This window comes from Cyclopterus lumpus, chromosome 20 (assembly GCF_009769545.1).
Source record: "Cyclopterus lumpus isolate fCycLum1 chromosome 20, fCycLum1.pri, whole genome shotgun sequence".
Classification (NCBI taxonomy): Eukaryota; Metazoa; Chordata; class Actinopteri; order Perciformes; family Cyclopteridae; genus Cyclopterus; species Cyclopterus lumpus.
Genome location: NC_046985.1, coordinates 18,836,661 through 18,857,733, shown reverse-complemented (window position 1 = coordinate 18,857,733; position 21,073 = coordinate 18,836,661). Strand labels below are relative to the sequence as shown.

Here is a 21,073-nt window from a genome sequence, read left to right as displayed (position 1 = left end):
TCCAACACCACTGTAAAGAATCTCGGCGTTATCTTTGACGGAGACTTGTCCTTTAACTCCCACGTGAAGCAAATCTCAAGGATTGCATTTTATCATCTACGTAACATTTACAAAATCATACACATCTTGTCTCAAAAAGATGCAGAAAAGCTGGTTCAAGCGTTTGTTACTTCCAGACTAGATTACTGCAACTCCTTATTATCAGGCTGCTCTAATAAGTCTCTTAAATCCCTCCAGTTAATCCAGAATGCTGCAGCTCGTGTACTCACAAAAACTAAAAAGAGATCACATGACTCCTGTATTAGCTGCTCTGCACTGGCTCCCTGTAAAATCAAGAATCACATTTAAAATTCTTCTCCTCACCTACAAAGCCTTAATTGGTGATGCACCATCATATCTTAAGGAGCTTGTAGTACCATATTGCCCCACTAGAGAGCTGCGCTCACTAAATGCGGGGCTACTTGTGGTTCCTAGAGTCCTAAAAAGTAGGATGGGAGCAAGAGCCTTCAGTTATCAAGCTCCTCTTTTATGGAACCAGCTTCCACTTTCAGTCCAGGAGGCAGACACAGTCACCTCATTCAAGAATAGACTTAAGACTTTCCTGTTTGATAGTGCTTATAGTTAGGGCTGAATCAGGTTTGCCCTGGTCCAGCCCCTTGATATGCTGCTATAGGCTTATAGGCTGCTGGGGGATGTTTTAGGATACACTGAGCACCTATCTCCTCTTCTCTCTCTCCTTATGGATGAATTTACATCTCTCCATTGCACATTATTAACTCTGCTTCCTCCCCGGAGTCTTTGTGACTTCAGGTCTCATAGGGTCCATTGGACCTGGAGGTGTCTGATGCCTGGTGAGCCGGCCTCCTGCCTTGGCCCTGCTGATGCGCCACGCCCCCCCTCCTCTCTACCACCTTCTTTTTTCATGGATTGTGGAGGTCTGGATCGTGGTCCATGCCTACTACAAATTATTCATACATTCTGTCATATTCATGTAATGTGTTTATGTAACTTTGTAAATGCTGTTCATTATGTACACATGACATCTATTCTTCTGTCCATCCGGGGAGAGGGATCTTCCTCTGTTGCTCTCCTGAAGGTTTCTTCCCTTTTTTCCCTGTCAAAGGTTATTTTTGGGGAGTTTTTCCTGATCCGATGTGAGGTCAAAGGTCAGGGATGTCGTATGTGTACAGATTGTAAAGCCCTCTGAGGCAAAATTCGTAATTTGTGATATTGGGCTATACAAAATAAACTGAATTGAATTGAATTGAAAATGCAGAGAAGAATTTCCCCACTGTGGGATCAATAAAAGTGTACATTTCTTTCTTTACGTTCAGTCAAATATGTTGCCATACTTGTATTCTCTCTACTGACAGTCAGGGGGTGACTCCTCTGGTTGTATAGAAGTCTCTAGAAAATGACTCTACTTCTCTCTTGATTTATTCCCTCAGTAAACATTATAATCATGAGTTCATGGTCTCAATCTCTAGTTTCAAGTCTTCTTCAATACAGCATGATGTTCATTTAGTAAATTATGGAAATAAGGGTTTTTTTGTGTGAAAGGCCAGAGTTTGTTTGTTTTCAGAAACCTCTAAGGACGTGATGACATGCCTTGCTACCCGCAATAACATGCCAAGAAGGGACGTCTGGCCTGAGGTGGGTTGGATCATAGGCTGATAATGGATCAACAGTCAGCGAGCTCTGCTGGCCTGGAGGGACCCGTCCTGCTGGCCCACACCTCCAATCAGGCCCTCTATACAACATGTGTTGGTGGGCCCTGAGGGGAATATGAGAAGGGACTCCATGTCAAATGATGTTTTATACTCTGTTTTGGTGTGTAAGCATTCCCAGTGGGTCAGGTTAAGGCATCGCTGAACTCCAGATGTTTAGAGAATGAGATACAAATAGAAACTCGAAAGGCAACTTAAAAACACACTGTTAGTATATGGACTAAAGCCAGATATCCTGGTTTGCAAATCACATTATTGTATGATTTTTACAAACACATGTATGGTTCACAATTTACACTTCTAAAGTCTAATTTATGGGTTATCCCTCTCGTCATTGATGAGGCAAAGTCATTATTGTGTTATTTCCATGTAAAATAAGCTCCTTATCCTTATTCAATACCTTTTAGTGGTTTTTACCCCCTAATTCAAAGGAGACACTCGTTTTTTAACTTTATGCATTTATTTTAGATGTCTACTTGAACAAGTTTACAGGCCGAATTGTAACATAAACACATTCTCTTTCACCAGACTGTGTCCAATACTGCAGCACCTGTATTCAGCCTCAGTCTCTTTAAGCCCTGAAAGCCCAGTTGGGCTCCGGTAAATATGGCCCTTCTGTTTGCTTCTCCAGGTTCCACTTCCTCCCACAGTCCAAATACGGTGTGAATGGTGGTCTGTCTCTATGTGTCAGCCCTGTGATATCCTGGTGACCTCCCAAGGGTGAACCATATTCATATTATCTGTTGGCCGAGAATTTTGCATAAATCATACTGTCATCTGTCAACGAATAAAGACTTTGAAACTGATAACTGTGTTGTGTTTCTTTCAGTAACTATTTACTACCTGAAGTAAAGGATTATATTTTCATATTCAGGATATGAAATGGACCACTTATTTGATTTCATGGTAGATGTGCCAAAATAAGTATTTTATTTCATCTTTTGAAACAGTGACATATGAATATAAACATGTAAAGTCATGGTGAACGAACAGGATATATGATCTCACATGAGAAGATACTTACTATTAAATGTAAGAAAGACAAACATCCTCCTTACATTTAATACTTGGAAAGAGGAAACAAAAGTCAAGCAATATAATCTCAATAAAAGGATGAAAATCTGCAAGTTCAGATGCTGCCAACTTTTGCGATTGATCTTTAAGTCGCCCACGAATGACCAGCTGTAGAATCGGAAGATGAAATCGTCACAGAGTGTGCTGCCCTTAAAGTTCAAATAATTTAAACTTTCACCTCATTTGCTGTTGACCAATTTGTAGCACAACCAATGAGAAAACAGCTGCAACTGTTGCTGTTGCCTAGAAACGGGGAAACATCCTTTTGATGACATATTGCTGACCTGGGCTGGCTTTGCCTCTGGAATGTTTCCTATTCACGTTAAGGCAGCTTTACCGTGATGGCGGGTCCGGCGAAGGCCAGGCTGAGCAGCATCAGGAGGGGGATGACCTCATGGTTGGGGTCGATGTAGGGAAGGCTCAGGCTGCGGTCGTGGCAGCTGAAGCCTGACTTTGCCGGCTTGAACACATCCGTCCACTCCAGGAAGTACAGACTGACCACGGACGACACCAGGATCGGCAGCTGGGAGTCGGGAAGGAAAAGATGTCAGAGAGATGGAACAGCTGAGGCAAGAGGAGATTTAACAGACTGCCGATGGATAAATAAATGAATAGAAGAACAGGCACTGAACGCAGCCAATGCTCCCATAACCCTATGGTTCAATGACCATGCTAATTTGATTTGGTAACGAGGACGAAGGCATGAAAAATTGCTTTCAAAACCTGAGGGGGGAGGGTAGGGGGGTTATGGAAGATGGCGTGTGGAATGTATTGCTCTCATGAACATCAAGTGCTCAGCTCAAATCTTCTGTATGAATCCCCCTCATCCCAACAAACGGGATGACAAATAGCTAGGTTGCATTTATTCTAGCCTTATTATAGTCTTAAAATCATAAAAGAGCAATCATAGCGCAGCAGTTTATTCACCAACCATGAAATAAAGTTACACTAATAAAGCTGGTGTTGATCTCTCAGTTGGGCAAAAGTGCTTCAGTGGTGTGTGGAAGATAGAGCGAGATCAGCTCTTCAGTTTATGTACATGTATGTGCCTCAGGCACGCTGAAAGGCAATTTCACCACTGACCAGTCACGGTGTCAATTCACTAGTGGATGTCCTGTCAAGAGAGTTTCCACTAGGCCATATAATAGCTACTAATCTCAAGTATATCGAACAGTCCCTCAAATCAGATATGTTGGAACAAGGTTATTTATTTCTATAACCTGCCATAAAAAAAAAAACAACTTAGAACTGAAATGGCACAACTGAGGCATACTGATAATAACTTGGTGTATACACGACATTCAGAACAGCAAACTGTTTGCGGAAGATGCTCTCCCTCTCTGTGTTCAGCCTTTTCAAATTCCTGGAGCGCCAAATACTGAGTATACTGTGTAGTTTAATTTAAATTCACAAAGTTTACCATGTGTTTACTTCATGTTTGCTTGTGATGTCAGTGGTGGCCAGATGATGAATGTCATATTTCACCTCTCAAGGTGCAAAAACGCTAAATTGAGAGCATTTCTATTGCCCTCCAATGGCTCTAAGCATGGAGACACTGAGCCAGCGGCTAGCAGCTAACAGTGCAAACAGTGGCTACAGTGCGGTCAGAGCTAACAGTGTTTGCCGGAGGTGGAACCGGAGGGTGGGTGCTACACTTCAGCTGTAACCGCTGTATGAGAGCAGTGCAGACCGGCGGCCATTAGCTAGCTAGCCAGTGGGGCACACTCACATTCCATAACATGTACTGAAAGATGCACGGCCGGCCTGGCTAGGCTTTTTCATGTTTTCACTCCATTCAGGCAGAAATTGCTATTTGCTGATATAATAATGCTCTGAATTTTGTATAAAAAACACAACAGTTGAACACTCAAATATCAAGGACTCCATTTCACACACTAACGCTGCAGTTCTATTGTGTCAATATTCTTTACCAAATACGTCCCAACCACAGCAGAGAAGCGAGGTGCATATGCCGGCAGAAAGCTGATGTGTAATGGAAGGGGGTAAAGTGTCCACAGAGGACTGCAGTGAGGTGTGTCAGTGAGGGCTGAATGTGGCCCAGAGCATCATGGGCATAATACCCTGATTCGCTGGTACGCAGTCTCTCGCTCTGCTAATGCTAAGTAGAACAATGGGATGGAGGGCCCCACTTAGAGCTCAACACAGGGGGATCCCTTCAAGGCACAACACACTCCTGCTGGGATCTGAGCCATGTGTACACACATACACACAACCATACAGAGGGCCTCTGTTTGCAGGCTTCCTTCCATTTGTCTATCTCTGCCAGGGGTTGCTCACTAACACACTAGTTTTCCTGTCTTTCCATCCGGGCTGTCCTTCCCTACTCCTTTCCTTACACAGACTATGGTTTTATCAGCTTACTCAACATTAATGGTGAACCTCAGGGGAATTGGGACATTTGGAAAAATGTGAAAAGACAGTAGGAAGCCAGGAATTATGGAACAAATAAAAACATCCTCCATTTCTTTTTATGCTATATTCACACCCAAGAATATTCAGAGAGCTCTTCACCTACAGCGGCATAAAAAGTCCTAAAAGAGTACATGAAAGGGTGTGGTTGATCCCATTGGTAGGCATGATGCGGTCTTTTTGCAAATACAGGAAACATCTCAGGTTCAAGTCAAAGGATAATCCCAGTTTATTATAGCTTGATTCTTAGCTGCTGGATCTGGTCAGTTCTAGTCCGCGTCAGTTGGTGTTGACAGTCGGCAGGTAAAATCATAAGGTGTGTGACATGTAAAGATTCAGATCTTAAATCTTCAGATCCAGTCAATGTCAGTGGTTATCACTGACATCACAACATGTGTGACGTCTGGGTCTGACACCTCAGACCGATGACGTCACTTACAAAGACGTCACCTTCAAACGAGGCAGACGCTCGTCTATGATATGATATGGACATTGTACATTGTACCATTGTCCCACATGCTATGGTGCAATGCCATTGTGCCGACTGCCCATTATTACAAAAACCAAACAGTCTGAAAAATGTCCTATTGCACTGAGAGCACCTTTGACCGATGTGGCCATGTAGCTGTGGCCATGTAGCATCGACGTGGCCATGGAGCATCAATATGGCCATGTAGCATCGATGTGGCCATGAAGCATCGATGTGGCCATAGAGAATCGATGTGGCCATGGATCATCGATGTGGCCATAGAGAATCGATGTGGCCATGGATCATCGATATGGCCATGTAGCATCGACGTGGCCATGGAGCATCGATGTGGCCATAGAGCTTTGATGTGGCCATGTAGCATCGATGTGGCCATGTAGCATTGATGGGGACATGGAGCATCGATGTGGCCATGGAGCATCGATGTGGCCATAGAGCTTTGATGTGGCCAAGTAGCATCGATGGGGACATGGAGCATCGATGTGGCCATGGAGCATCGATGGGGACATGGAGCATCGATGGGGACATGTAGCATCGATGGGGACATGGAGCATCGATGTGGCCATGGAGCATCGATGGGGACATGTAGCATCGATGGGGACATGGAGCATCGATGTGGCCATGGAGCATCGATGTGGCCATGTAGCATCGATGGGGACATGGAGCATCGATGTGGCCATGGAGCATCGATGGGGACATGGAGCATCGATGTGGCCATGGAGCATCGATGTGGCCATGGAGCATCGATGTGGCCATGTAGCATCAACTGTGTGTGCGCAGCAGTGTTTTCAGATATTCGCCGATACCTTCCTAGTCTTTCTCAAAGCGCTTTTTCGGTCGGTTTGAATGATTGACATGTGGGGACATGTCAATCATTCAAACCGACCGATCTTCTGATTGAAGGACCACCAGCTGCCCCTCTGAGCCAGAGCCCTGGACATTGCATCCCTAACTTAAACAGTGAAGGAGTATAACAGCTCCATGTTCCAGACCAGCTTATGCAGCCCACCACCGAGCTCCACGCTGGCTTCCTGACTCATCCCCCTCCCCCTCTCTCAGATTCCGTTTCCCTTGTCTCACCGTCTGCTTCCCTCACCTCTCGTCCAGCAATCGCAGCTCGTGGAAATGAGAAATATAGGTCAGCGGTGTCAGCATTCGCCCCGCTCACGCTCTGCAGATGAAGCTGTTCTAGGAGCAATGCTGTACTCTCCATACTTCAAAGTAAATTTCTCTAGGATAATTTATGTCACATCCTGTTATCCTGAAAGTGCAGTGTGATTTGCCGAGACCAATGGTGGCAAATCCTATTTGGTACGCTTCAATGACTACAAATACTGCGTATGATTCCTTTCCTTTGTATGTGACTTTCGTAAGACTTTGAACGGTGAAACTGACCAGTGCACAGAGAGCAAGCCATCTCAAAGTCAGCAACATTAAACCTTCAGTACTACAGAAAATAGGATATCAAATATAATTTTGATAACATATGAATATGATATGATGGATGTCTGTGCTCCCTGAAGCCACATCACCATTGGTAAAACCACACAAAATACAAACAAATCTGGACTGGATCACATGTCTGTATGTAAAACATATTTTTATCTTGACAATTAAAATCATGGCAGATGAAAAAATGTCATCTCATGATGCAACAATCGTGATTTTACAACCAGAGATAATACTTATGCTGTATGTTAGTGGTACAATCTCAAAACCCATTGGCTATTGGCCTGTCGACAATGAGCCTCTGGGTCAAGGCGCTGTATCTCTAGAGTTACGGTGGAGCCAGCGGATATCCAGGCCAGGACTTTTTTTTGTCTATTCTTCTCATTGTCCACAGTCTGTTTAGTAACTTGAGATGTTCCACAAGTAGCCAGTTTACAAGATCATTTTGAACCATTCCATTATCCAAACCGTGTATAGCTGTAGCTGACCCCAGCTGACATTAGGTGAAAGCAGGGTTCACCTAAACAGGTCTCCAGTCCATCTAGGGCTCATATAGAGACAGACAACCATTCACGCTCACATGCGGGGAGTTTAGACCTGAGCTGGATGTCTTTGGACTGTGGGAGGAAGCCGGAGAACCCGAAAGGGAACCCACGCTGACACGGGGAGAACATGCAAACTCCATGGATGGAACCCGGGCCCCTCTTGCTGTGAGGTGACAGTGGTAGCCACTGCACCACCGTGCAGCCCCTCATTCTAAACCAATAAAGAGCTAAATCATCGTCAGACAATTGCCGATGATGGTTGACAAATTGATAGGTATCACTGCATTCATCATCATGTCCACTCCTTTTATCTAGGGATGCACTTAGATACCGGAAATCATTGATCTGAGTTTTTAGATTGTTTGTAGAATTAGTGTTTTTTCCTGGGAGACTTTCAGACTTAATGTAAAATATATATTTTTTAGAAAGTGTTGATATGTGCCTCCACAACTAATACTACTGGGTGTACATAATATACTTAAAATTGGAAAACATTGTCTGAGCACATTCATGCTCCCTGCTGGAGAAGGCCACCAATTGTAATGACCCCATGACTCTTCCTCAACAATCAGGACAAACCTTACATTTTCAGCCCTCTAAGTACTCTCTGCATAACTGCATAATATTGTGGGTGCCCTGGCTGCATACTCATGGACCACTATAGTTGCAGTCACTTACACTAACTGAAAATCCCTTTTATTGCCTATTTGTTACTTTTCAGTGACTGCCTGCTGACACCACCAGCCACTACTCTGCTTCATTGTGTTCGGCTAAGCACAGACGGAAGCACCATTTCACCCAATGCTGTATCTCACTCAGCCGCTGCTACGCGGCCAGACAGCTTGGAGACTTTCATTTGCTTTTTGGCAAGTTTGGATGAAATGGTTTATACAGCGACTTCATGCCTGCTTTTGAGTTTGAATGAAGTGTGTTTTACGAAGCCTTGCAGTGGTGTCTAGACAGGTGATACCGGTGTGGTGGTTGCAGACACACCTGGTGGGGATTTGCACTGTACTGAGCGCACTTCTCTAGGTTTTTTTTGGCATTGTGTTATTTCTTGGTACAGTTGGAAAATATATTTAATTTACTGCTTTGTGCACTTCAGTCTTTGGGTGTTCACATTTGGATAATTGTTTGGCCTTTTACCATATTACACTCCTCAGTGTAATAGTTCTCCTGACAACATCCCTCCACTGGCTCTCATGTGTTCCTCAGTGACGATGGAGGAGACAGTACAGTTTGAATAATAGATGTGTAAAAATGGAAAGCAGGCTCCAGTGGGCTCTGGCTGGCAGTTATTTGTGCTGGGCCAACAGCACCGACAACGATGGAGTTTTCTCAGTCATTTGAGGCGTCTGTCTGGTAACGCTTCAAGTCTCTCAGTTTCTTTGAAATGGCTTGACCCAGTGTACCATGCTGCGTTAGGATTTGTCTGTGATTTCGGGTTTCTACAAACGGTAGGATGGAACATTGCTACATTTGACTTTAAAAGGCCATATTACACAAACTGCCTCCTTATTTATATTGTCTACTGAATCCTACAACTATCACCTTTGGTCATGTGGACAAATTTAACCTTTGAAATTGCTTTTAATGTGTTTGCACCTTCATCTTGGTGTGAGCGCCTAAGTCACCTTAAACTAGATTATTTCATCACCGAAGGCCACTGCTTATGCTTTGTTTGATGCAATCTGTTGTGTGTTTTAAGTCTATTGCTTGTAAAATGTATTTTGTTGTTTTGAACTTTTTACTGTTTTTAAGTCTGTTGATTGTGCTTTCATGAAAAACTTGTCATGCTGCCTTCTTTGACGGAACTCCCTCAATAAAGACATTTAAATATTTACATTTAAATATCAATGGGAATGTCCTGTTAAAATAAAATAAAGTCTTATGCAGTGAAGTCTGACAAGAAATGGAGACAGTTAAAAGATAAAAGCGGTGTCTACTGTTGTCAAGAAAGAGACACAAAAATTGTAAACTTGCACTTTTTAAAAAGTGCTCCAGGCAACTTGAAACGCTGACTGTTTAAAAATGTAACACAGTAACGTTTATTCAGAGTATATTTGAACTGACCTACTTCTTACTTTCATCTCTGTAAATTGTTTTACAGAAATACTTCTCCTTGAGTAAAATGCATTCATAATAACAGTACTTCTTATAAATATAACAATCTAGCACTATTGTCAAACCCTGGATATTATTGGACCATTACTATTGGTGCATAAACAGTACTTTAAAGGTGCAGCTGGTTGAAGTGGAGCTAATTCAAACTGAATTTATAAAAAGTACATCCTTTTTTCATGAACTCATGTAAAATCTTAACCTAAAAAGTAACTATAATACTATAACTATATAATAACTATAGCCGTAAGATTAATGGAAGTTAGCAAAACGTACAATATTGTATCTCAGAAATGTAGTGGAGTAAAAGGTATAAGAATAAAGAGCATAAAATGAAAATAAGTAAAGCACGAGGAGCTTAAATTTGTGTTTCACTGAATTTACTTTTTAGTCTGTGTGTGTGTGTGCAAGTGTGTGTGCGTGCGTGTGTGTGTGTGTGTGTGTGTGTGTGTGTGTGTGTGTGTGTGTGCTTGCATGTGAGGGATTATTACATGTACTGTATCAAGAGCTGAACATTCAGTTTGGTTACATTTATCGGACTCTATGTATTTCAGTCAATTACAAAGTGTGAAAAGGGCTTCCAAAGAAATTCAAACAGTTGGCAGCACCTTGCTTGCAAAAATAGCAGAAATATGTTGTTGGAGCTTCTGATGCACACAAATCAACACAAACCGCAGCGCAAAAGATGAACACAGTAGCTGTCGAGCATTCAGAGTCAACATGTTTCTGCCTCAGGCACAGATGCCACATATCTGCCTCCTTCAATTGTTGCAAATAAGGTGCTTCTGACTGCCTGCTGCTGTAGTTACTTCCTGTTTGAGTGAGTGGCTGGTTGTATTAACTGTTTGACCGACTGCCTCATCAACTTCAGCAAGTTCAGACAGGAAGTCCAGACCCCTCAGCCCGCCATCTATTACTCACATTCCTGCCAATCATTCCTCACCCATGCTCACTCATTGTTTACTTGCTGTCATTGTTCTGCGTCGTCAATCATGACACCAGCTGCGCAGATCAGCTGATCCCCTCTATCCAATAATCACAAGGAAACAATGACACGGTTAGCCAATCATCTTGGTGCTGTCTCATTTAAATATGACTGTCTCTCTACCTTCAGTTCTTTCATGCTGCTGGTACGCACCCCTCCACCTCCCCATCTCCGCCCAGTCTCCACGGATCCATCAGCCTCATCAACTCATCATTCCATCAGCTCAGCAGCACCAGGTCTGGACTCCACGGGGGGATCTATCTCGTTGCTGATCGGGGCGTCGGCCCTTAATTGCAAATCTCCCCGTAGAGTCCAAGCGCCAAAGACTCTGAGACTTCATCATTTCATATCATCTGTTAACAATAACATGCATCCTTTCTTTATCTAACTGGTCTCTCCCTGATTGAAATGGCTGATGCCGCTGACAGCGACGAGTGGACGTACTGAGCTCAGGACAGGCAGAGCGATACCTCCTCTGGGAGCAGAGATGCTCCTCTGCCCTACATCTGCTAATGCTCACCGCCGGCCCGCTCTCTGCAGCTCGTCCTCCTTGTCTCGCCTTCGGTCTCATCTGTGTCACATATTGTTCTGGACCTCTGCTGGTCAAAGTACAACTGCATTCTAAGGACTCGGTGGAAGCAGTGATCTTTGTGAACGGAGAGCAAACAGCAGCATCAGGTGAACATCTGAGACGCCACCGAGCTCGGCTTCCCCTGCACTCAGAACCACATCACTCTAAATGTCAATTGTCTACAGAAATGTAACCCCAATGAATAATACAACGGTAAATATATTGTGTGCCACTTTTCTAGAGTGGGATACAACCCAAATATGTTGCTCGTATCACCATAGCAACGCACACGAGGTGAACCATTAGCATACTGTAACGGCAGCGTGGGAGCCCCACTGCTGCTCCTCCGACCTCGTTCTCAAGGGGCCCGTATACCAGGGCTCCTCAGCAGCTGTTGCCAGGTTGCCACTGGCAAATATTTTGTGAAATTGGCAACCAATTCGTCAGTGGTGACCACTTTTCATCATGTAGAACAGCAAATGTCCACCCCCCAAAATGAAAGCAATTTTGGACATTTGTTGCATTTGATTTTTAAAATGACAGCTCCTGTAAGGACAGAACGGTGTGTTGATGTTTTAGAGACTCAGGGGAAGCAAACTAAGTTGTTTTCACTGTGGGGGGAAAAGTTCAACTAACCCGTCAACATCACAGACAAAGAACCAGATGAACCTGAACAAGGAACACAACGGGCATTGGCAAACATATCCCAGCATCTTTAAGCTGGAGGGAAAGCTGTACTGTAAAGCATGTACATCAGACACATGTACGTCACCTTTTCCATAAGCTGACGTATACCTGCAAAGTATCTGAATTACTCAACAGATAAGGGGACAAAACATGGCAACCATATGGTCAGTTACAGTAAACACAATCTGATTCCTGGTGGACATTGTAAAAGTGTGTGTTCAGCAATGCTTAATTAAGGAGGAGAGGTTGTTGAGAAAAGTAATCTTACATTATTATAAATATATGACCCAACCAACAATGAATTCACTTTGCAGCCACATACAATTTGATAATCAATTAGACAACCGCTTACCACAATGTAGCATCACTAGAATTAACCAGAAGAGATATATAATACATATATAAATATAAATAGGTACAACAAGTATTAACCTGCCACTTAACCAGCCATGAACTCACACGCTGAAACACAACGAGCGCTGCACAGTTTGTGCACAACATGTAGTGCACAAACACAAAAAGGACCGTGAGCGACAAGACCGGCTCTTTCCATAGAGTTCTTTTTAATGCACGACATCGCTGCCACTGGGTCCGATTCCGTTGGCAGTAGTTTCATTAGGAGCCTCAACCTGTTTAACCTTCTGGGGGATTCAGCTCAGCTCAGTCAGACGAGTGGCCTCATGGACTTCATGGCAGCCCTTAATACGTGTATCTGACTCGTGGTTGTACTCCACATTCTGAAGCTCCTGAATCACCGCTGTGGAGCATGTTGATCTGACATGAACTCAAGTGACACTGGGAGATCCTCTCTCTGATCAGTGGGTCGCTCTGGAGAAGCAGAGAGCACATCAGCCAGAGAAGAGTGGAGCTGTTCCCTGTGTGAAATGTGAATGAGCTACAGCTGGACTGCTGATTCTGTCACTCTCACCAGTGGCCGACACAGTCGGCTCGAAAATTAGGAAGCTGCCGTATTTTCTTTTCATTGCTCTTTGCTTATAGCGAAGAAGTGAGGTGACATGAACTATTTCATTCCGTTTGTTGTGCTTTTTCTATGTTGCTGCGTCAATGTCCACAATGTGACAGACACCATAGCTGTTGACTGCTCTCAGGAAGTCTGGCTCTGGCCACGTCTGCTCCCAATCACCTTTGCACATCAAGAACCACAAGCTGCAGTTCAATTCAATTCAATTCAGTTTATTTTGTATAGCCCAATATCACAAATTACAAATTTGCCTCAGAGGGCTTTACAATCTGTACACATACGACATCCCTGTCCCAGGACCTCACATCGAATCAGGAAAAACTCCCCAAAAATAACCTTTGACAGGGAAAAAAGGGAAGATTGAGGTTCAGCACGGGGCCGAGTCCCAGCAGGACTACCAGCACCTCATCTGGATGAGAGGCCATCTCAGAAGACGTGGTTGTTGTGCATCATGAAATGAGCGCTGATAGAATCAACACCAGCTCAGTGACCAGAAGCCAGCGTGGACCATCGGCTTTGTCCTTCGCCTGGGCTGATGGCCACGTCCCTCCCGACAATTAAACACGTGCTTTCATCTTTTGTTTTTCCCGTTGGAGAGAACAGTTGTCCGGCCTTCCCAGTGTTTCCATTTGTTCCACTTTGAAGGAAAAGCCGCCGGAGGCTTCACAGCGGAGCCTCGCTGCACTCCACCACAAAGTAAAGTCAGCACAGCCGTCACATCTGCAGCTGCGCCTTATTTATTTACATTGAATAAAACCAGCTCATAATCCAATAGCTGGAATCATAATCCTGATTTGGCTATATTTTGATTACATACACTTGGAACCAAACTTGTGACGTATTATAACTTTATGAAGTTGAAAGGGTGAACGTTAGGGCTGAACGCAGTGAGAATGATTATATATTTATATATTGTATTGGGCTGCACGGTGGTGTAGTGGCTAGCACTGTCGCCTCACAGCAAGAGGGCCGCGGGTTCGATTCCCGGTCGGAGCGGTCCTTCTGTGTGGAGTTTGCATGTTCTCCCCGTGGCAGCGTGGGTTCTCTCCGGGCTCTCCGGCTTCCTCCCACAGTCCAAAGACATGCTGCAGGTTAATTGATCTCTAAATGTCCCATAGGTGTGAATGTGAGAGTGAATGGTTGTATGTCCCTACATGTGCCCTCGATGGGCCTTCGCCCTATGTCAGCTGGGATAGGCTCCAGCGCCCCCGCGACCCTAATGAGGATAAGCGGTATTGAAAATGGATGGATGGATATTGTATATTGTATATTTTAATCAGATTTGGCTGTTCAATATGAATACATGACCATGTGTTCCTTTCTTAAACTCGGCAGGTTGGGGACAGCTGCTCGGTTAATCTAAAAACTAAATTATTGTAAAAATATATATTCTTTTAATTGTTGATTAACAAGATAATATATATATATATATATATATATATATATATATATATATATATATATATATATATATATATATATATATATTCTATTTGTCAGCGGCCTGATCCGAAAAAAACTGGACCTTAAATTCAAAACACAGCTTCATTTAATAACTGAATGTCATAGCAACCCCTTTCTCTGAACTGGATCAGTATATTTACTCAAGTGCATCAACATCAGGGCAACGGTTTACAGACTATAACATCTGTAACGTGAGCCAAAGCCACTCATACAGTAAAAATATAAATTGACTGAATGACAATCAGGCAGCAACCTCCAGTTCTACCGAGTGAAGCCAATGTGTTAAAGCTGCATTCTCTCTCCTGTCCACCAGGGGGCGACTCCTCTGGTTGTATAGAAGTCTATGCTTCATGTGTTAAAGCTGCATTCTCTCTCCTGTCCACCAGGGGGCGACTCCTCTGGTTGTATAGAAGTCTATGCTTAATGTCTTAAAGCTGCATTCTCTCTCCTGACCACCAGGGGGCGACTCCTCTGGTTGTATAGAAGTCTATGCTTCATGTGTTAAAGCTGAATTCTGTCTCCTGACCACCAGGGGGTGACTCCTCTGGTTGTATAGAAGTATATGCTTCATGTGTTAAAGCTGCATTATCTCTCCTGACCACCAGGGGGAGACTTCTCTGGTTGTATAGAAGTCTATGCTTCATGTGTTAAAGTTGCATTCTCCCTCCTGACCACCAGGGGGAGACTCCTCTGGTTGTATAGAAGTATATGCTTCATGTGTTAAAGCTGCATTCTCTCTCCTGACCACCAGGGGGCGACTCCTCTGGTTGTATAGAAGTCTATGCTTAATGTCTTAAAGCTGCATTCTCTCTCCTGACCACCAGGGGGTGACTCCTCTGGTTGTATAGAAGTCTATGCTTCATGTCTTAAAGCTGCATTCTCTCTCCTGTCCACCAGGGGGCGACTCCTCTGGTTGTATAGAAGTCTATGCTTAATGTCTTAAAGCTGCATTCTCTCTCCTGACCACCAGGGGGCGACTCCTCTGGTTGTATAGAAGTCTATGCTTCATGTGTTAAAGCTGCATTCTGTCTCCTGACCACCAGGGGGCGACTCCTCTGGTTGTATAGAAGTCTATGCTTCATGTGTTAAAGCTGCATTCTGTCTCCTGACCACCAGGGGGCGACTCCTCTGGTTGTATAGAAGTCTATGCTTCATGTGTTAAAGCTGCATTCTCTCTCCTGTCCACCAGGGGGCGACTCCTCTGGTTGTATAGAAGTATATGCTTAATGTCTTGAAGCTGCATTCTCTCTCCTGACCACCAGGGGGCGACTTCTCTGGTTGTATAGAAGTCTATGCTTCATGTGTTAAAGCTGCATTCTGTCTCCTGACCACCAGGGGGTGACTCCTCTGGTTGTATAGAAGTATATGCTTCATGTGTTAAAGCTGCATTATCTCTCCTGACCACCAGGGGGTGACTCCTCTGGTTGTATAGAAGTCTATGCTTCATGTGTTAAAGTTGCATTCTCCCTCCTGACCACCAGGGGGAGACTCCTCTGGTTGTATAGAAGTCTATGCTTCATGTGTTAAAGCTGCATTCTCTCTCCTGACCACCAGGGGGCGACTCCTCTGGTTGTATAGAAGTCTATGCTTAATGTCTTAAAGCTGCATTCTCTCTCCTGACCACCAGGGGGTGACTCCTCTGGTTGTATAGAAGTCTATGCTTCATGTCTTAAAGCTGCATTCTCTCTCCTGTCCACCAGGGGGCGACTCCTCTGGTTGTATAGAAGTCTATGCTTAATGTCTTAAAGCTGCATTCTCTCTCCTGACCACCAGGGGGCGACTCCTCTGGTTGTATAGAAGTCTATGCTTCATGTGTTAAAGCTGCATTCTGTCTCCTGACCACCAGGGGGTGACTCCTCTGGTTGTATAGAAGTATATGCTTCATGTGTTAAAGCTACATTATCTCTCCTGACCACCAGGGGGTGACTCCTCTGGTTGTATAGAAGTCTATGCTTCATGTGTTAAAGTTGCATTCTCCCTCCTGACCACCAGGGGGAGACTCCTCTGGTTGTATAGAAGTCTATGCTTAATGTGTTAAAGCTGCATTCTCTCTCCTGATCACCAGGGGGCAACTCCTCTGGTTGTATAGAAGTCTATGCTTCATGTGTTAAAGCTGCATTCTCTCTCCTGACCACCAGGGGGCGACTCCTCTGGTTGTATAGAAGTCTATGCTTCATGTGTTAAAGCTGTATTCTCTCTCCTGTCCACCAGGGGACGACTCCTCTGGTTGTATAGAAGTCTATATAAATGACTCTACTCTACTGATTTATTCCCTCAGTAAACATTGTAAACATTAGTTTATTGTCTCAATCTCTAGTTTCAAGTCTTCTTTAATACAGCATGATTTTCATTTAGTAAATTATGGTCCATTTATAGACAAACAGACCATAAAGATGCTTTAGGGCGGGCTTACTGTGACAGGTCTCTACCGTTACTAGAGCTGTATGCAGTGTCTCTATGTCACTCCTCCACATTTCAAATATGGTAACTTCTGTTAATCAGTTACGAAAAAATGTCATGACGACAGCTGTAATCCAAGATGACGACGGCCAAATATCCAAACTCGAGGCTTCAAAACATCAGTCCACAAACCGAGAAAAATCAACATACTTTTGTAATCCATGACGAGGACCAATCGCCCCAGATCTGGTCCCAGACCCCGTCTCGTTTACCATGATTTGTTGGTGTGAGTTGTTTTTCCTACCATGTCATTACCATTCATATATACTGTACATTTTTACTTTATTAATTTTTACGAAACATAACATTGTTCTTTTCAGTAAGCACCCTCACCTTGATAGAATATCAAAATGAACGATTGCTCGACAGCTGTGAATACTCACGATATCATTTTAGTTTTGGACATTTATAGTGATACTCCTGGGCTTCTTTCACTGGAGATTATTTTTTAATCAAGCATAATCTTGCTAGTTTCTCAAGATTACCAACACTAGCGTTAAGAGTTGTGAGGTCTCTATGTGAAAGTTTTGCACAACACAGCATAGTCAACATAAGCTCTTAATAATGTGGAAACCCCTGAAAACCAAACGCCTGATGTCCACCGAGGTCTGCTCAATCAAATAAAACCCAAACCCTCATATCAATAAACAGCCCTTATTACATGCAGTTGTAGTAGTACATCTGCTTCTCTCTGGCTCTAAAGCAGTGGACACTAAGAATTCACAAGGCAGGTAGCCCTGAGTCCTGATTGCAGAGGTCTCCCCGAGGATGTGGGATCCATCACGACTGGCACGCTCTGATCTCCTCTCCACATCTACTGTGGGACATTGCAGTCACGGCTGACAGGAGAACCACTACCACTCAGGGAATGAGCCCAGCGGGCCCTAAATATATGCACAAGTGCTGTCTTCGCTGAGTAGAATGAACTTCCAGCATTGGCCTACTTTAAATGCTTACTGCTGTTTGTATATATAACAAATAGAGGGCAGTCCAATCCTCCAGTGAACAGGGCCGTAGCCATTGGACACGCATGTCTTGTTCATGGCCGTAAATCGGAGTGAGGGCGCACTGGAATGTAAAGGAAAGGCTGGGGAAACTAATCGAGGGAACCCCCGAACCAAGTCGCCGCTGTGTGAGGAATCCGCGGGGATGATGCGGCCATCCCAACAGCATCCATCACACAGCATTAGAGGCAGCTCTGGTAATGCACGAGCTGCGGGTTTGGTTGGAGAGCCACGGGCCAGCGGAGAATTAGAGCGTGTATAAAGAGCAAGGGGGGGGGGGATCACTTGTGTTATAATTGTATTAGCTTTGTATGTATTATTATAGTCCTGATATATAAAATTCCAAAAGAAACAAATGAGTACAATCCTCTCCAAAGACAGTCATCATCCATGCATTGCGGCTGGACCATCCTGTCATTGTGGGAATGTTGGCATGACACATAATGCTTCTAGTGGAGGCTGCAGCCATTTCAACTGTGATGCAAATGATGAACACACACGTTTGAATCGATCACAAGGACTCATAATAACAATAATAATAATAATTAAAGCTGCGAGCAGCAATGCAATGAACGGGTCCTCGCTCACCCGCGCCGGTCGGGGGCGCCGCTGGGACGCCGACCCGCTCGGCCGAGACCGCGGGGCCGCCGGTCGTGCGTTTTACCGTTTGTCGCGTAACCCCGATATTCTTTCGCCAGTAGGTGGCGCGTCGACCGCCAGTGAAAATAAGCTTGTCGATATCCTCAGGCCGCGACTTGTAACAAGCACGACGAGTTTGGGGCAGATTAGAACAAGTCCAGTTGAGCCAGTGGGTGGCGCTTTGAGAGTGAACATATACATGCACCATGTGTATCTACGTGAAGTGTAGACCATGTTGTGTAATTTTCATGTGAATCTGATGCATTTTTAGGCACGTAATGTAAATTAAAGGTAAAAAAAAAAAAGTGATGAAAAAATGTGCCCTGGTCTGGATTTGAACAAACGACTTGCATGTGTTTTATCTTATTGCGGCACCAGTTTGCTGAAAATATTTGATCGGAACTCGTATAGAATAATCAAGCTCAAGGCCTTCTGATCATCCTGGAAAGAAGATTGAAGTCGATCGGATAATTTTTGTGGGAGATAACGTTAAATGTATAACTGCGAAGAGTGCCAAAAACGAGTGAAAAACGGCCAACTTCGGCGAATTATTGTAGCGCCCCCTAGTGTTCAAATTGCACAAGACTTCTCTTGCAAGTTAAGGCATGCCATGTGCACTTAGGAAAAATGTTTCAAAGTGATTAGTCCCAATAGTGTTGACACTATGAGCATTGAAAAACAAGACACGCCCCTAAGATGTTCATTGGGCCATAGATCCTTACCACAATGAGATATAAATAAACGGTTGACATATTCTACGTCATCTGGCTTCAATGATTTGATTGATATCAGGTTTCGTTGATTTGGACCAAGCCTGTAGTTAAGAAAGTCAATTATGTGTTTTTCACAACATTCAAAATGGGGGAAAATCTAAGTAGGCGGAGCTTAGGGCTGAGAGGTTTTTTGTAGAGCAGGTGGACATGTGTGAAAAATCAAGTCAATCGGACATTCTGGGTGAGGGGCGTTACCGGTCAACATTTTAGGGGGCGCTAGAGAGCAACTATGAATTGCAAAAATGTGACTCCTTGATCAGATGGCTATTTTCACCAAGCCTGACGAGCGTGCCACATGTGAGCGGTTTTCGTCACTCGCAAATAGCCCAAAATGCGCTCAATGTTCACCCTAACAAACTCAATAGGGTCCTCGGACTGACTTCATCAGTCGCTCGGACCCTAATAATCAAGGTCTTCTGTTGGATCTACTGGAAAAGTTAAGAGGAAACAAGTAATGACACCAAGAAGTGCGTGTCCGTGTGCTCGTCCTTCCCCGGGTCTCGTGTCTCCGAGGGCACACGTGTCCTATGTGAGTGCATGCAGTGGGTCCGCACCGACGCATGTCTTTGCACCAGTGGTGATGGAGCCGTGTCTACGCCGTGAGAACAGGTGGCTATGTACAGGTGATGGATGAATACTGGGATGCATCATATGTGACTCAAACTCACCTGAACGCACCACATATGCACATATGACCTACATATTACAAATAGTAGGAGTCGAGTCTAAAGCTGATCGTCATAGGAAGCCCATCTAATGGATCTTTGGTGATAGTTATACAAGACTACATATTGGAGTCTAGTGCGGTTTGATGGGGGGACTCCGGATAAGAAGCATGCAGCGTGAACCCACCTCTACAAAATAGAAACAGGGCAGCAGGCTGACACTGTCTTTGGTCAGGGTCCCCTTCTCTCTCGCAGACATGGCCGGGCCTCGAAATATCCAAGCAGAGAGATCCGAGATGAGACGGGGGGAAGGATGGCTGAGCTCTCCGGGCGTCCTGCCGGGATCAGGAGCGCTCCATGCCGCTGTGCGGAGCGGGATGCTCGGGGACGACAGCTGGCCAGTATCCAGCCCAGACTCCCCCCTTTCCCGATGCACAGACCCGCGCGGCCCTTCTATCACTGCTAGCGAGGAGCCCCGGGCTCGGCTGTGTGCACGTCCTCCGACGAGCTGTCAGGGAGAGAACGGAGCCACACGGACGGAGGGAGGGAGGCAAGCGAGGGGGCGCAGGCGCACTGGGGAGGAAGGTAGTTGACGGCATATGACTGCTGCTGGCTCTGACAATGGATGGATCAGTCTGACAGAAGACAAGAGAAGCCTTTCCCCACATTTATGAAAAGTATGATTGTCGAACTACATCCTGCCAGCGCACGTGCAGCTGACATTGTTTTTGTATAAGCTCCTATAATAAGGGCGCGTCTGTCACGAAGGAGCCTGATTGGTAGTGCGGGTTATGTGTGTGCTTTCTGCGTGGCAGTGACTTTAATGCAGGATCATTTGTCTCCTCACATTTAGCAGCGCCACCATGCAGCCGCAAAGAGGACGTGATATAGAAGACCATTTAATAAGGCGTAGCTTGACGCATTCACACACACATTCATACCTACATGGCAAACCGTTTCCAACTAATGACAACAGATAGGATACATATGATGTATTTTTAGCAATCTAT

At 44.5% G+C, this 21,073-nt stretch overlaps 1 protein-coding gene across 1 annotated transcript in view; it reads right to left on the bottom strand.

The window, feature by feature from the left end:
- LOC117749677 (phospholipid phosphatase-related protein type 4-like) overlaps positions 1 to 20,322 on the bottom strand; it is a 35,749-nt gene extending 15,427 nt beyond the window's left edge. The window contains exons 1-2 of the mRNA XM_034560371.1: positions 20,251 to 20,322; positions 3,139 to 3,324 (exon numbers count right to left, since the gene is read on the bottom strand). Coding sequence (XP_034416262.1) covers positions 3,139 to 3,324; positions 20,251 to 20,322 — 258 coding nt within the window. The remainder of the gene's footprint in view (positions 1 to 3,138; positions 3,325 to 20,250) is intronic.
- Positions 20,323 to 21,073: the final 751 nt, after the last annotated feature.